We start from the raw sequence: 17,690 nt of genomic DNA on the forward strand, positions 1-17,690 counted from the left end.
AACTAATCCTCAGTGGAGATTATGTAGCCCTCACCTATGTCAGACTAAGGTTCAAAGCCCCTGCAACTGCATGACAGTTGGATATGAAGCAGCAGGGATTAGCAGGTGGTTGAACCAGTAGCTCCTCTTTAAAGCCAGAGTCTCCCCGCACAATAAATTCTTATTTTGCCTCTTGAGAGCTTACATCTTCTCTATAATTTCCTTCTGCAGCTCCCCATATACCCACAGTCTACCCTATTTCAGCAGAGAACCTCTCTTCTCCTTCCTTCCTCGAAACTCTTACTGCAATTTTTCTTGGGCATTGCACAAACACTGTTTGATTTTTTGAGGGATTTGAGGGAGCAAGAGATCTACATCACTATGCTTTGTTTAGCATAGTATAAACATTATTAATAAATGGCCTTAGCAAGACGAAGCAGCCTACTCAAACATCTGTGAGAATGCACTCTCTGAAGCGGGTTTATAACCCTAACAGTGCTGTCCCGGTCCACAGCTGAGGTTCCTGGAAGTTAAAGCACTGCAGAGTTGAGCAGGTCTTGAACAACAGCATTGGAATGGCTTCTGTAAGATTTCACCACAAGCTACACTGTTTGTTTCAAGTGTTTGGGATCCTCATGGTACTTGTCTAAATACGATCTCACTTTTTCATTCAGAGCAGTTTGCATATTCACAAACGAAAGCTCTCAAATGAAAAAGACACTGCGCGCTCTGTGTACTGACCAGATTCTCCTTCATTCCTCTTCCCCCTACACTGACACCAACACAATCTAAAGAGCCTTGGCCCTTACAATATGACATATAGAAAAAAGCAGCTTGTTGCTGTTGAAGAGACGACATAGACGCAGCAAGAATCTAGGAAGCACTATATTTCCCACAGTGGCTGTTAATACCTCTTATTTAGCAGTCTCAAGTAATCCCGTTAATCTTCCCTTTTATCCCACCACCCTCACCATCAAAACAGGCAATATTAAAATTATTAATTTGCCCTTACACTTCGCATTTTCAGTGGCAGCAACCAACATGACATATTAATGCAGAACGAGCCCTGATCCTACAAAATTCATATAACCTATGGCTGCTTATAGACTGTTGGGAAAAGAAAGGGTACAACCTGCTGCATGATATGGGTAATTGCGCCTGTGGAGGATGCGGGGATAGATTTCACCACAACAGAAGTCTGCGTTGCTGTCTGCGACTGAGCCACGTGCTGCAGCAGAGTCCTCTGGGGCTGAGATGACTGCTGGTGGGGCTGGGACCGATGACTGACTGCAAGTAAAGAGGTCAGTGGCACTTCTGCAGAACTAACTGCAGTAACTTCAAGTATTTAAGCTTCAACTGAAAGCATATATGAGTGAAATAAAGATCTGAGTACGAAAAACATCTTTTACTGTATGCTAGCTTCAACCTTAAAGTGTAGATCTATTCTGAGAAGCCTCTTAAAGTAGCAACTCAGGGGTTTTGCTTTTTATCTCTGTCTCCGAAGTCACCACACTTGGTCCAAACCTCCTCCGGCCTCCCTCTCCCATCACACCAACTTTGCAAGCAGAATTTATACTCGAATTTCCTCAGGGTTCTTCATACAGCACCAGCAGAATACTGTAGAGCACAAGTTATTCTGTGGTTTTCACACTGTTAAAAGCACCTGCACAATTGACTGCAATTAAGAACAGCAAGCCTTGCTCACTGACTTGCTACTACTGATAAAGTGCAAGAAATACTCTCCAGAGCACAGGCTAAATTTGAAAGATTAGTAATTACAAACTGTTTGGGTATCAGAAAGCAAGTGAGATTGATCAGAAATCACAGACCAAAAAATGGAGACCTTATCGTGGGTCTACGTCACTTTTTAGAACAGATCCAGCATGAGTTACAGAGCTACGGTGATGGCTCTGTAATTAAAGAGTGGACTGACAGAGAAATGATCTTCTGCGAGGAAAAAAAAACCCACAAACCATTCTATATTGCAGTCACTAATAAGACATGAATTCAAATTATTTTATGCCTGTCCATACTAATAGGTACGTATTTGCTCTAATTAACTTCTGAGATACAAAATAATTAATAACTGAAGGAGAACAAGCAAAGTTTAAATTCAGTTGTAAGGTGACTTAAAGTTGAAAAGCTTCTAGTGACCTTCCTGAAAGTTAAAAGAAAGGTCACATTTTCAATTAAAATGATAATTTTACTTTCCCACTCCAAGAAAGGAGTTGGATTATATCAATACCGGCCTGCATGCTGTGCCAGATCCGTCGTGGATATCCCCCAACAGTTCCTGCACAATTGAAAACTTCATTTAAAAATAAAGTTTCTAACCTATATGGTTGTGTAGATATTCTTCCGAATGTGAACCAATACAGTGTTGTCTTCCTGAGTCTGCAGACAGACAAAAAACGGTGACACTAAGACGTGTGAACCGCTCCCTTCATCTCACGAGGAAGCACATGCTGAAGCCCAGCTCCCATACAAAATGTGCCTAAGCCTTAGTTCTAGGGGCGTGCAGATTTCACAACAGATTATAGACTGTTTACTGTCTTACTACTGAATTTTTAGCAGAAAATATAGCTAGGTGGATTACCGATGAATCCCGAGAAGCACAAATTAATACAAAAACTCCATTACCTGCGTTCCCTGGCAGTGCTCACAGAAACTGGGGGAAGGGACAAAAAAAAATAAAAAATCTAAGAGCGAAATAACCAGGTTTGTGCTGTAGCAGAAACTGCTGCCAGTCGACCCCCAGCAGCCTGCATCTCCCTGGTTGATTCCTGTGGATCAACTCAAGGTTTATAAAAATCCCAGTATTTCAAATAGTAATCATAGCTCAAGGAAATTTTTAACTTTTATACTTTGTATGGCTTCTAAGCTGCAGAAAAGGACTTCAGTCTACAAAGACAAAGACATCGACTAATTTCTCGTCCTCCCTGCAAAGGGCCCTATTTTACATCAGCTTTTACAGCAAGACCCAGTAAAAACTGGTACCTCAAATAGAAGCTCAACGCACAGAATCTGTGTCAGTGAAGATAACAGACTGTTAACTGGAGATCGCTTTAACACTATTTATTACACTTTTGAGTTTGTTTTAAAAAAGATCCAGGGAGCATGACTCAAACATTCAAAATTGAAGCCAGATACAGTAAGCGTTATTTAAAAGAATAACAATAACTTCCCCCCCCCAGCTCCAATTTCACACAACTTAAATTCAGACCATACAAGGGATGGAAGCGAGGGGAGGAGGCACAGAGCAGGAAAATGAAAAAATGAAAATATCAAATTAGACATTTAACACTAAAAAGACTGGAGTTACAGATATGTACTTATACAATTTAATACAATCAAGTTTCATTCCTTTTTTCCAATGCAGATTTTCAACACGCTTTTGCTTTCATTTCCAAATAAAGTAGAGAGGACGAGTAATGTGGATTTAAGAAATGAAAATGGAAAACGGGTACTTTGATCCTCTCATGAATGTACGGGAAGTGGCTCAGACCTAGTGTTCTGGGGTAGCAGGGATCGTCAGAGAGATATGGCGGTCAAGGACTTACACAAAATGGACAACCAGAGAGGAGTCGTCAAGAGTTACAAAAGTTAAGACCTGAATCCCAACCATAATTTCAATGTGAACAATTTATTTGTTTAAATTTGGAAATTTATCAGTTCAAAAGCTTCTAGCAAATGAAGAAACTGGGGACTACATTAGTGTGCTAACTGCACACCTGGCTTAAAAACGCACTTACTCCTGGTAAGCAAGTAACATTTTGCAAACATGGCTTAGACTAACTCAAAGTCTGACTCCTCTCAATATGTACAAAAAAACCAGTATACAGTTCCTGTAACTTCATTTTCTACATTTTCCTTAAAGACAAGTGGGACAAGCCCGTCCTCTCTATCAGATCAGGGAACAGAAAGTCTGTTCAAATAGGATGTCTTGAAGCAACAACCCTTTGTTTCAGTTAGAAATGTTCTTCACTATGCCCCAGAAAAGCAGATACAACCTCGGTCCCCTGCACAGGGTCTCAAGAGTGGAAGAAAAGACTCATTTCCTCTACAGCAAATTACAGCGAAAGCACAAAAACGAAAACCATTAGAAGAAAACTTCAAAATCAAGTCCTCAGACTTTAACTGCAAACCCAGCACCGCACTACCTTAAGTCACTTACCAGTTGTGATATATTCAGCAACTAATTCCGACTCAACTACAGCAATTGAAGGACTTTCTGGAGAATGTCTCTTTTCTTGGGTCATCTGGATTGGGACAGCCATTTGGCTCAGGTCAATGGTAGGCTGCCTTGGCTTCGATTCCAACTTTTCCTTCACTGCTTTAGAAGAAAAGAAAAACACAAAATAAACCTCCAATATATAAACCACCAATATAAATACAAAAGTTTAACTAAATAGATAGCGAACATTATGAAACAGATTCAAACAAACTGTTGCAGGATAAGAAGAAAGGAATCAAGCTGATTCAAGATAGGTGGCTTTTCAATTACAAAACTTACTACAACCTGCTGCTTAAGCAAGTAATAAGCTTTGAAATTATCCTAAACTTGTTTTCACACCTGTTGTCTGCTGAAGTTCCAGCAAAGCTTTTATCGTGGAAGTAGCTGACTGAGATTCACTGGATACATCCTGGTAAATTATTGTAGGGCTCGTGTCCACAGCAATTTCATGTTCTGACCAATCTTGACTTCTTGAAGCAATCACATGGACTACAGGCTGAGAATCTGTTTGCAAAAGAAGAAAGGCACACCAAGTGATCACAGAACCATTCTCGGTTGGAGGTCTCTTGTCCAATTTCTTGCTTTAAATAGGGCTATAGTTCAAAATTCTCCATTAGTGTTTTGAGTACTGCCAAGGATGCATACTCTCATTCTGCAACACTTTAGTTTTTATTACAATTGACTCTTGAAGTAAAACACTGTTGATGTTATGAAGAGTTTCCAGAAAAAAAAAAAAAAAAGATCCTGTATCTTAGTTGTTCATCAAAGCTTTGGTTTGAACAGTCAAAGTTCAGCAGGTTTCTTCGTATATTGAATTTGCCTTGGATCGAACTCTTTTTCAGAAAGTTTTAGCAGTTCAGGTGATCAACATGTATTCAGCATTCTGAATTAACAGCTCCTGAATTTTGGTAAGTTTGCTGAATCTTTAAAACTTTTTTTAATTTACTTAACATGGCAGTATAGACCAACAGTAACAGAATTATATAGAAAAGGTGACTGAAAGGCATGTAAGCACACACGTTTCACGGAGAGACATTAGGTTTTATTCGATGCAGTGATACACTCTATGGTCACTCCTCACCTGGATGTTATTTATGGCTAGGTGTTATTTATGCCCTATTATTTATCCTCCTCTACCACACAAAAGAGCTGCATCTATATCATGGCTTGAAGCCACGGCAGCATCCCCATCAGGACTGCATGTCTGAGATATGTCCCGATGCACATATGTGTGCCTAGAAAAGGACCAAAATTTATGTTGGTCACATGATAGCTTTCAGTCACACAGTGGAGAGACGCTTCAATACACTCAGGAACCAGGGTGGCAGAGCATGGGCTGCCAAAAAAACCTGCTACACTGCCTACTTCTCGCAGACTCCCCCAAAAGACGGAACAGGCTGCAGGCCGCAAGCATTTTACCAGCAAGTCAGAGCCCAGCAAGAAAGAATTATCTCTCCTTCTCACATAGGAAATGGAGGCATATAGTAAATAAGAGATAAATAAAGCCATAAGGGAAGCAAACAATGACACTCAGTGCTAACAGACTGGGTGAAAACCTGCGCTAAAAGGAGAGACAGTGAGTTATATGAAACTAGCTGGCATGCTTGGGAGACAGACCGTTCGTATTTTATGCGACACCAATACATACCTTGGGAGCTCTGGGAGGACTCTGTAGAAGAAGAGCTGCTATCGGTGTAGGTTTGTGGTTCTTCTTTCACTTCTGGGAGAGATGAATTTCCTGTCTCTGCTACCCTTGATGCCTGCTGTAACGTTTCAGTCACCAACTGCCTAGTTTGTTCGCTCACAACTGTTGCTTGAAATGTCACTGGCTTTGGTTTTATGAGAACCTAATTAGAAAGACAAATTTTGTGTATAGTAAGAGCACTCAAAAAAACAGATCTGAGCAATCAAGAGTACAGGGTGCCACTCGGATCAATGTATCAGATCTATGTAATATTCATAATTTACTGAAAACGTCTACCTGTAAATTCAGCAGCTCTGATTATTAAACCACAAAGCCCAATGGCAATGCAGTGGTAAGGACGAGCACCTCTCTTCTGCAGCCCACAATAAATACAGTCTTGAGCAACCAAGACACACAAAATAATATATCTGATAAAAGTTTAATTCTTTTAAATCCTAAGTGCAACCAAAGAAAAAGCTGAAACTGAAAGCTTCCAGAAATAAGCCAGATTCTCTGTATACAGCCCCAACAACCACACAAGGTTGCAGGGACAACCTGAACATACATTAAACAGAAAATAACGTCAATAAAACCTCAGATTTGATGGATGACCTACGTCCAGATTCTCCATCCTTATTGCTCACAACCTAGCCATTAGCCATAAGACTTAAACGGGCATCCAGAGCCATGACCAGACAGTTTCAGCTATGTGAAAAGATTAAGTTAATACTTCTGGCTTGCTCTAGGCCTCCAGAAACAGCTAACGAATGCAAACACTGTGCTGAAGAAAGCAGAATCAAGGCCACCTCATTACACACCTAAGTTTTATTCCCCATAGACATTTTATTAATCCTGCAACAAATGTGGCAACATAGTGAAAAGTTATTTACTTCCCATTAAAATTTAGGGGTACATTTCAAGACAGAAATGGGTCCTCACTGTACCTGCGTTTTCCCTTGCTGACCATAAACAATTTTAGTTGGGATGATTTTGGTGGCTGGCTGGACCGTGGACCCTATTCCTTTTGGCTGTGTAACAATCATTTTTGTGATGGGTCTTGTGGCAGTGATGATAGCAGGTTTTGCTCCTGCTGGCACTGCCTGAATAGTTTTCTCCCCCTGTAGAGAAGTCAAAGTTTACAGGTTAACTTAGTGAAATTCTTCAGAGAGACCCACTTCTCTAAAAAAATACACAGTTATAGGTGAGCGTGTGTACCATGAAATCAACCTACCACTGCTGCAACTAAACGTATTTGATACAAAAAATATTCAAAGACCAAGAACAAAAAAAACTCTATGGCTTTGAATGGAAAAGCTACCAAAATCCCCTCGTCCATTACTTTACCTTTTGAGCTGCTCTGAAATGGTGAACAAAAAAGAATAACTAAAAGACACTGACAATTTTTTTCCAAGTTGCTTCAAAGAATTCATGTAAGTTGGAACTTCCCTCAAATCCTTCGCAAAGGTTTTTTAAATCTTCTTAGTTTTATTAACACTAACTTTGGCAAGATATGTACAAAACTTGAACTGAGATTCTAAAAAGAAATTATTTAAATATAGATCTTTGTACTATCATCAGGATCAAGATATCAGTTATGTACGGACTTTTTTTGTTAAACTAAAAGTTCGCTTATTACAAAAATGCAGATTCACAGCTGTTTCACAGGAAACATTGGACTTTGGAATACTGTTGCTGTATGACTAGACTCCTGAGAGCTTAAGAAGAACAAAGACATTAAGCATGCTTTTTTTTTTTTTAAGCTCCACACAGTAACAAACCAAATGAGAAAAAAACATTAGTTGCCAGTTCTCCCTGTATTCCCTACCAATTCCCATCAAGTAGCTGGAAATCCCAAGAACCATACTTGTTTCAGAAATACCATCGCATTCTCGTGGTTCCTGCTGTGTAACGTCACAAGATTTCCACTTGTGTGAAAAATATAGCTTTAAGTTTTGTAGACTAGGAAAGTTCAAAATCTTAAAAAAAAAATTCCTAAAAGATTTTTTTAAAAAAGAAAGAAACCTCCCTGCTCATCCCTGCTACTCAAGTAGACTTTTAAAGATTACACGATTAACACATTAAATCTCATAGTTCTATCTAAGAACATAAAGCACATCATGATTTTTATTTACTACCACTTAGAGGTCAACTCAGTTGGAGCTGGAAACTTGATTTTGCTCTTAGTACACATCAGGTTATCCAAAAAGTAACCGAACGCCATACAATACTCGGGTACAGGATATTAGAGTGTTACACACCACATAAATTGAAAGGTGGTACCCTTACTGTGAGGGGACAGTTTATTTCTCTACCCTTTACATCCAAAAGATAAACGGTTGGAGATGCAAGTCTGTAACACAGGACCATGGTTCTCACTACAGCACAAACAGGGTAAGATCATAGTAATTTTCTTCTACTTAATCCCTTCCGGATTACAAAAATCATTAACCATGGAAAAAAAGGCAAGCTCAAAAGTTTTTATTTTCCTTTAACTTTGAGAACATTCCCAGCTTGTTTTAAGCATCTTTCACATCCTGCAAAACACCCTTGCTTTTCAAACATCCACGACATTAAGGCGTGCTCTATCTGTTAAGGAGCTCATGCAGTTTGCTTTCAATAGGGACTTTAGCAGAATGAATGCAGCAGTCACCACACAGCCTCTCACTTGACGTTTGAGACTGGAAACTCTTACTTACCCCAGCATTCAACAGCGTTGTGACAACATTTTTGCCTGGAAGCCCTTGAATTGTAGTTCCTTTTCCAGTAGTCTTTTGCACAACAATCACATTGGGTTTGGATGTCATTGGAATTGTAGTGATTTTGGTTGTAGTTCCTACATTTTTGGGGGAAAAGAAATAATGTGCAGTTTATCACATGTATATTTCCTTCCACTGCATAAGTCGGTGAGCTATGTAAGAATCACTGTATTTTAAACTGACAGCGCTACAAAAAAGGGCAGCATCTGGCATGGGAATTTACGTCACCCAACTCAACATATAAACAGCTTTCTCAGGCTAAAATGCCTAACTTTTCAAAAGCCAGAATTAGGGAGGGATAAGGACACCACTACTACTCAACTCAAGATCCTATTTGCACAGACAAATATTCTTCTATAGATAACCTCTGTAGAAGAATCCACATACCAGGAATGTATCTTCAATCAAGAGAAATACCAGCTCTTTCTGGCATTGAACTGTTGTAAGACAAGTGACAAGTAGTGGGTTGAAAGAAGGAAAAAAGAAAAATATGCTATTGTTTTACAATCAGTTCTTAAAAGAGTTTAGAAGTGTGGGTTGTTTTTTTTTTTTTTTTCTTTTTTGAAGAACTGTGTTGGCTATTTCTGTTCCTCTCCCAGTATTGAATTAGTTCCGTTCCCTGTACCAGGTTTTTATTTACCTGCACTGACAGGTAATTCTGGTCAGCCCTCCACAGTCTACGAGAGAACATACACTGATACATAAGTCATCAGTGTTATCACACTGCTATTTCAATATCTGCTCAAACAGCTTTTTATCAACACCTTCCACTTTCTCCTTGAAGAAAGCACCACTCAGTCACAGCAGAGCAGCAAACCCAAGGTTTCCGCTCGCTACCTTCTACCCATTAGTTATGCCTGTAGATACTTCACTACGTATTTCAGAAGAGTGATTCTACTAATTCTGGGAAAGGGAAGAAGTGCTGAGACAAGATGATGATTTATTGAATTCTAGTGACTTCAGAGGCATCTAAAGACTGCTCCCTTAGCAAAAAAAAAAAAAAAAAACCCAAAAAACCCACAAGACCCAAAACCAAAAAAAAAAAAAAAAAAAAAACCAACCCCCTGCAAGAACCCAACCCCAAAAAAATCCACCACGAAACAACAATTAAAAAAAAAAGCAGGCATCCTTTCCAAACTTGTGTTGTTTCAGGACAATCGTTACTATCCTTATGAAGACCAGCCAAGGGTTTCCCTGCATTAACTGGTGCTCAGCAGAGTAATACTTGCATTTGTGTATAAACTCACTGGCAGATCCAGAAACTTTAACAACTACTCATACCCACAACGAGCTAAAAAAGTTACTTGTTCCCAAAGAAACTACTGTATCAGCCCTAAATACCGTTTTGTAGAAATCACGATATGAAAAACTGAAATACCTTGACTGCACTACAGCCCAGAGTGGGTTTACTGGGTAGCTTGTGCAGCACCTTCCAGTGACAGGAGCTGGCTGGTGCCATGTCAGGTCTGTGTTAAGCACCAATAGTGGGACCGACAAATAATTTAAAGATATTACTAGCCAGGATGAGTAGACCCAGCAGATCTTGCTGTACATGTGCACCTAGCTAGGAAACGCAGCAGAATTCTCTGCATTAGCACTCATAAAAGTCCAAACCAGATACTAAGAAATACTGATTGGTGTGAGTGTGCTTGGTCCTGGTCCTAAAGAGACCCTACGTTTAGAGGCTATACTGGCAGCGAGCATCAAGGCTGGTCTGCAAGAGGCTGGGAAGAAAAACTCAAGTTAGAATGTGAGGTAAGGGAAAGACAGGCTGTCACTGATAAAAGAACAAGAAGATAAAGTGGGGACTGCACAGCTGAATTTAACAGCTCTGTATGTAGTCTGGTTCTTTTTGCGTGCAGTGGAATTTAAAAGGGCAGCATCCAGATTAAAAAATGCTTTAAATTGGGGATAATACAGTTTTCTGATCTCTCTGCCCTCTAACAGAAGACAAAAGACAATACAGTAGTTCTCCTTTGCCACGTTTCTCTTTTCCTCTCAAGCTTCCCTCACGTTAAATGTTTCCTTCTTAAACGCAAGAACTACTCCAATCCTTAGGAACACTTTACCTCCATGCCTTCTACCCCTTATTTTCTTATTCATCCTCAGCTATTTTTCTTCTGAATTAATTTCTTCTCCAATAAAGGTCATAACAATTATTTCAGCATGTAACCCACAGAAAAGCCTTGAAGCACTAGAGCAAGTCTAAAGTTTCTTCTGAAATAAGACTTAATATCAAAGTATTAATACTCATAGGCCTACCAGAAACAATATTACTGCTGATAATCTTCCCTCCCAGCGTGGCCAGCGATTTTGGTACTACAGTAATGATGCTACCACTTGTAGTTTTCACGTAAGTAGCAGCCCCTGGAGTTCCAGCCATCCGAGCCCCTATAGAGGGGCTAACTGTTGGCCGCGTATATGTTGCTTGAGTTCCTGTTTTAAAGAGAGAAGAAGAAAGTTCACTGTTACAACATGATTCTCTACTAGTATTTGTGGAAAAATAAGTTAGTGTTGAGAAAAAGCATTAGATTTGATTCAGAGAGACCCCACACTGCAATTTATTACCACCCTTTACAATTCTCCTAGTACTTTTTAAACCGGCAGAGCAATATTCAAATATATGCCAGCTTTAAATTAATGTAAGAGTCTTCTGAAGTATTCTACCAAAGGTTCCAGGACTGCCATATTTTAACTCACATTCTTTTGTCTAAGATTTTAATTTTCAATCGGTGTTTAGATTCTGCCTGCATGTTTGCCACTTGCTCCCTTAGATGCCGAAGAGTTAGGCATCCAATGACACTACCAGACCTGATCTCTTCCTCTCTTCAAAGACATCCATACTCTCACTTCTCCTATATGACAAATTGTTTATAAAGACCACCACCAGCCACTGGTTTAATTATCACTCTAAGAGGAAAAAAAAAATGTAATTTACAATGATAATGCAATGTTATGGATTTAGCATTCAGCAGTACAAAAGAAACCTCCTGAGGTGGTATAAATGCTGGGTTTTTTCAGACCTGCTCCTCCTCGGAACGGAAACAGGACTGATTCCACAAAAGAAACTTGCTCAAAATAATACAAGTCTACACAACAGCTACACAAACATTGTCATTCCATTCTGCTTGCACTGCTGCAGGTAGTGCACTACACACCTTAATTGCTGAAGATCACAGAGCAAAAGAGTTTGTTATAACCACAATACAGCCATGTGTTCAAATCCAAGAGAGCACAATACGGAGGAGAGCAAAACTGCTAGACTTTTTTTAATGTACTTAAGAATGTTATCGTCAAGTCCTTCAAAAGTTAAAAAAGAATATTAACCATTACTTTATGCTAACATTCCCATCCCATGCTAGTAATTCAGGAAGTTAAGAGTTTTCTGAAAACGAGGATAAAGCTGCATTTCAAGCTTTCCTCATACAAGTTTACAGTCTGAACAGTCTGCATTACTTCTGATTTTTAACCAATAAGAAGACACAAACACAATCAGATCCCCAGAAAAACAACGGGAGCTTAAAATTCAATTTACTGGCCTTTTTATACATTCATTGCAGGACTATGAGCAAGTCACCTGTCTTTTAAAGTCCATATATGCAAAACAGGAATGACGCTGACTTGTCTGAGGTACCTAGAAAATTAAATTAATGTAAATTGTCTAATATAAGGTGCTACAGAAGTGCAAAGTACAAGTTGCAAGAAAACTTCCTTGAAAATAAACCCAGTGGGAACGAATGATCATATTTTTGTGTACCAATTCAAAAAGATCGTAAGAGGAATAAAAGAGCACTCACTGCAAAAATCCTAATCTAGAAAAATTATCAATGTGCTTTTGTGCTCACTGTTCACAAGAGAGAAGTGTGGGGTTTTTTTACCCTAATAAACCATGTTTGATCACCTATATGTCTGGGTTTACCCTCCCTTCCCTTCTCAGAGCCGTAACTTACCAGTGGGAGTAGTGACCAGTTTAGTTGTCATGATAGTCCCATTACTGCTAACCACCATAATAGGTGAATTGCTACTGCTGGGCAAGGCCGCTGTAACTGGTTTGGGAAGGATTTTACTGGGCTGCACCTGTTGAGTGATTATTTTAACACCTAGGAAAGGAGAAAGGTCACTGTTAAAATACAGGCACGAAAAGTTACTTTCTGAAATGCTTTTCTCAGACCAAGCCCTAGTGGGCAAGTAGCCTCACAAGGCTTCTATTCTGAGACCATGTATTCTTGATCCTGAAAATAATAATTCTTTTTGTTTGGGTTGGGATTTTTTGCTTTAAATTTGTTTGGTTTGCAAATAACAAGACAGTCATCATTTTTGTTTTTCATGTGCCTGTTTCAATTCCTAGCTACTCCCCACTAAGGCGTGGGATTCTATTCCATCATTGATCAGTTGTAGTGATTTTTAACCTTTTCTGGTCCATGATTCAAAACATAGAATGTTTCCCAGGAATCAACAGGTTACAACCAATACTGAATTGGTTCATAGATAATGAGCCATCTAAAAATGAAACAGTTCTTCAATAAACTTAGTCTGTAAATTCTAATATGTTTTAATTAGTCTAGTTGAATTCCATCCCTCTGAATAAATTAAAAAAAGCTTTCTGCACAAAGGGTATTCGTGGGTGTAAGGAAGCAACTGTGACACTGGCTAAGGAAGGTTTCTTGAAGTAAACTGTGCACTCTCCTCTTGAATTTTTGGTTATCTTAAAGCCACAAAGGAACTGGGCTGAAACAAGCTCTGAGGAGAATCAGCAAGAACAAAGGATGAGGAACACCTTAATACAGAAAAGATTCTGCTCCCTCTCTCTCAATTTGAGTAGTGGAACGGGACTTCTGCGAGATTCACTTCTCACTTGCAAACCAGGAGTTAACATCATCTGTTCAAAAGTATACCCAGGACACTTCCATCTTACATTCCATGATGAGATAAAAGTTATCGCATTGTTTGATCAAATGACATGAAACATCCAGCCTGAATTAATCCCGCCTAAATGTAGGCACTTACATTTGTCCACAAGTATTTCTAGATGAACAATTTTGTCCACTAAGGACATGAAACATCCTCCAGAGAAGTTTTCTTCTTTCTGTGTTGACTATAAAAGCAGTATGGAGCAAACAAGCTCCAAACTTAAATAACAAACTATCTGAAGTTAGGAAAGATAAACTGGAGCCTTTGCATCCAGACACAACACTGGATAAAGAGCAAAGCCTCTCTGAAAATTGATTCACGTCTTCCAAAAAGAAGAAGTAGCAGATGGTATTTCCAAAGAAACTTTAACCAAAAAGAACACTGAGCCTAAACCCATGGTAGAAGGCAAGGACTGAAGCTCTTACTGATCAAATATTGCTCAGTGACTGGCGGATGGAGGTCTGTCTGTCTTATTGGATATTTTTCTTAGGCAATGGTCCTATAATCCAAAAGGAAGTTTATCAAAGGACAGGAGTAGGGCGGCTGTTTTTTTTTTTTCATTCTATGGTCTATTTTAATACTTTTATCTAAATAGTATGAATATAAAATAATATTTTTACTAACATGATTAATATAAAATATGGATGTAAAAATACTTTGCACTTTTATAGCACTTCTTCCTTCAGAATTAGATAATCTTACTACATCTTATGGAGATAAGAACCGGATTCTACAGCAGAGTAAAGCCAACACAGAAAAATTGTATGACTTGCCCACAGTCAACTGCATGAATCAATATTACAAAAAGAATCCAGTCCAACTTCCAGTCTCAGATCTAATTGTATTTGTTTTGACAAGAACCACAAGTAGGCTTTGATTTCTGGACCCAATAAAAGAATTAAAACTTGGATTAGCTCCTTTTTCCAGTTGATGCAGTTGAACAGCTCTTGGATCTTCAGAAAACTGGTGTCTTCCAGGTTGCCAATCATGTAACTTTTGAAGATACTTACATACCTTTCAATCTCTAAAGATAAATTTATTCCTAAGGTATGGTCTGTGTACCTGAACCAAACAAGAAGAGTGGCAGAACCAAATTCTTCAATTATTGTTAGCTGAAAAAATTAAGACATCCTTCATATCTATTTATATCCAGGTTTAACGTCAAATCCTGTACTCAAGTAATTATGCCTTAATAACAGCTCCCTGTGCACATTTTGGGACAGAATTCTGCCCTACTTTTCTTGAGTGGTGGTGAGACCTCCTAATCACCAATATGAGCCAAGAGTAACTCCAACTACCTGATTCCTGTTTGATCTGAATCGTGGGCTTGATGCCAGGTGGCAACTGAGATTGCTGGGGCTGCTGTTGAGCTGCAGGAGACTGCACCAGCTGCTGTTGCTGCTGCTGCTGTTGTTGCTGCTGCTGCTGCTGTTGTTGCTGCTGTTGTTGGGCCTGTTGTATTTGGTGCAGCTGCTGTTTGGGGGATTGCTGATGCTGTTTGGGAAACTGTGCTAAGATCTGAGTTGGGTTCCCAACCAAACCTTTTGGGGAAGGTAGTCTGGTAGAGGCAACTTTAATTGCTGACGTAGACACACCTGTGAAAGAGTAAATGGTTTAAGACTGAACAGTGCAACACGAAAGAAAAGCATTAGAATTTCTTAAAATACTTCTGCATTTAAACTGTCTTTATGACTGAAAGATGCATAGGTAATACACAAATAAAAAAGCTCCCACGTAGCAGAAGCGCTCTGTTCAGAGGCAAGGGAGCCTTATACAGATTTCCAAAGTGGCAGCAGAGCAGCAGCTAATGGAAAGACCACAATCCCCGTCTACTTCCTGTACCTTTTGTATGTAGCACAAAATTCACAAATCTTCTCAAAGCCTGAACTTTAAGCTTCAAGAAAGCAAAATATTTATAGTGAAAACCGTGACTACAAAAAATTAGAATATGAGGATCACAAATACCAAACCCATCAACATTAGAAGGGAGTATTTGTTAGTTATTTTAAAATAATGAATCAAGTAATGGTATGTAATTTAGAAAACTGTGGACCAGGTCCTGTGGACCAGGAAAACTGTGCTGATAGGTTAGGTGATCTTACAAGTAATAAAGCGATTACACCAAATTTTCAGTAAGATGGAAAGACAAAGTTCCCATATAAATCTTATTACTTATTTCTGTCACTCCCTTACACAGTTGTCATGTTTCCAACAAAATTTGCCTTCATTTGGAATTCTAAACTGCACGTCCAGAAGTACCAAAAGAGACAAACATAAAGTCCATGTCTTATGGAGGCAGTTTTTAATCAGGTCCCAGCTGTAGCGGAAAACGGTAATAAAAACTCCTCTCGTGTTTCTCCTCTACATTTAAAGATGGCAGTGACCAATGTTAGAAATCAAAATAAGCTACAAGTCTGGCAATTTAAATAAGTGACCCTTTTCTCACTGCATCATCCAAGATGGTTCCTCCATTTTCTTGGTCAGCTGTTTTCATTCATGCATTCAACTTTCCCACATTTGGAGTGATTATCAGTTCATGTCACAAAACATTTCACCAGCATCTTCTGCAATGACACTGATAGTCTTGAGGAAAAACTGTTAAAGAGATATTCTGTCTACTGTATTTTAGAATTATAGCCTCTTCCATGATCAAACCCAACTAAAAATCCACAGTTCAAACAATACGAAAATCTGCTGTAGAAGCAAGATGGAAGGCAAAATACCTCCTCAGCCTTGATTCGGTTGCTCAACTTTTTGTGGAATGGAACAAGAATGGAAAATATGGACGAGGAAAAATTGCCATGTGACACTTGTCATTGTCAGGCACTGTATTTTTCAAGTGTTCGTCACAGAGGCTCTATCACAGCTTCTCTTCCAAATGTTAGCTAGCAGCTGTGGAGCTGAATCAGTCAGGCTAGCATATGTGTGAAATCGGAAAACTAGGAATTTTAATCCAGGCCCACTCAGGTCCTAATTTTTAATGACTTGAAAACTGATGTGCTGATAAAATACACAGATAAAAAGGTGTAAATTTTTTTTACTTTTCAGAATTGTCACTGAGATTAGTTTCTACAAGAAATATACTAAAGACTGTGCATGTCAAGCATAAGTGGTATTTATTTTATCTTAGCTTTGCATGTTTTTGCAGGCTTTAAGAGAAGCAATCATCTTCAAATGCTGGAAACATCCATTTTCAGTGCATCAGATAGAGGTCTTAAAGCCAGTCATTTTGAGGCTGTAGTAGTTTAATGCTGCAAGTAAAATCTTTTCAAAATAAAAAGCTATGCCACACCTAGAATCATAGAATGGTTCGGGTTGGAAGGGACCTTAAAGATAATCTAGTTCCAATCCCCTGCCATGGGGAGGGACACCTCCCACCAGACCAGGCTGCTCCAAGCCTCATCCACCCTGGCCTCGAACACCTCCAGGGATGGGGCATCCACAACCTCCCTGGGCAACCTGTTCCAGTGCCTCACCACCCTCACAGTAAAGAATTTCTTCCTAATATCCAATCTAAATCTACCCTCCTTCAGTTTGAAACCATTACCCCTCTCACCACGTTTGCTTTAAAAAGTGGATCTGCACATTAATTGTTGAACTAAAAAGGAAAAGAGTTCAACCAGAACTTCTGTGGAGTATCCTGGATTAGTTTCATCAACAGACTTCTTCCATGTCTCCTGCGCTTTACTCATCATATGTAAACATAAAGTGCATCTCCCCTATGCTATTCTCAGAGTCCAACTCATCAGTGAAAGAGCTTTTATAAACACAATGTTATTGCCATACCTTGTGCTACTGTTGACATAACCACAGACGGTGTTGATGATACTACAGCAGTCACAGCAATAGTATTTGCGGTGCAGGAGGGAGCGGAACAGCTACTGCTGCTGCTGCTACTGACCAAAGAGGACTGAGACGCAGTTATAACCACCGGTTGCTTTTGAGTAGTTGAGGCAATGACTGATGTTGGGACAAGTTTCGTAACTGCTGCATAGTTGTGAGACTTTGAAAGGATGTTGGGTACAAAAGTTGAGCTTGGAGAGGTGGTTACTATTATCACCTGAAAGAAGAAAAACAGCAAGAAATTTATTTGTTCTTTGCATTTCTTTAAAAGCACAAAGTTTCA

At 39.2% G+C, this 17,690-nt stretch overlaps 1 protein-coding gene across 10 annotated transcripts in view; it reads right to left on the bottom strand.

Moving 5' to 3' along the window:
* EMSY (EMSY transcriptional repressor, BRCA2 interacting) overlaps positions 1-17,690 on the bottom strand; it is a 41,035-nt gene that overhangs the window by 5,501 nt on the left and 17,844 nt on the right. For 4 of the 10 annotated variants that reach the window (XM_063327058.1, XM_063326999.1, XM_063327019.1 and 1 more), the window contains 11 exons: positions 17,351-17,624; positions 14,863-15,159; positions 12,604-12,753; positions 10,916-11,089; positions 8,594-8,730; positions 6,842-7,015; positions 5,862-6,060; positions 4,553-4,717; positions 4,154-4,312; positions 2,314-2,373; positions 1,112-1,266 (listed from right to left, as the gene is read on the bottom strand). In XM_063327058.1, coding sequence (XP_063183128.1) covers positions 1,112-1,266; positions 2,314-2,373; positions 4,154-4,312; positions 4,553-4,717; positions 5,862-6,060; positions 6,842-7,015; positions 8,594-8,730; positions 10,916-11,089; positions 12,604-12,753; positions 14,863-15,159; positions 17,351-17,624 — 1,944 coding nt within the window. The remainder of the gene's footprint in view (positions 1-1,111; positions 1,267-2,313; positions 2,374-4,153; positions 4,313-4,552; positions 4,718-5,861; positions 6,061-6,841; positions 7,016-8,593; positions 8,731-10,915; positions 11,090-12,603; positions 12,754-14,862; positions 15,160-17,350; positions 17,625-17,690) is intronic. The other 6 variants (XM_063327085.1, XM_063327039.1, XM_063327010.1 and 3 more) reach the window with 5 other exon arrangements.

Source organism: Chroicocephalus ridibundus, chromosome 1, assembly GCF_963924245.1.
Source record: "Chroicocephalus ridibundus chromosome 1, bChrRid1.1, whole genome shotgun sequence".
Taxonomy (NCBI): domain Eukaryota; kingdom Metazoa; phylum Chordata; class Aves; order Charadriiformes; family Laridae; genus Chroicocephalus; species Chroicocephalus ridibundus.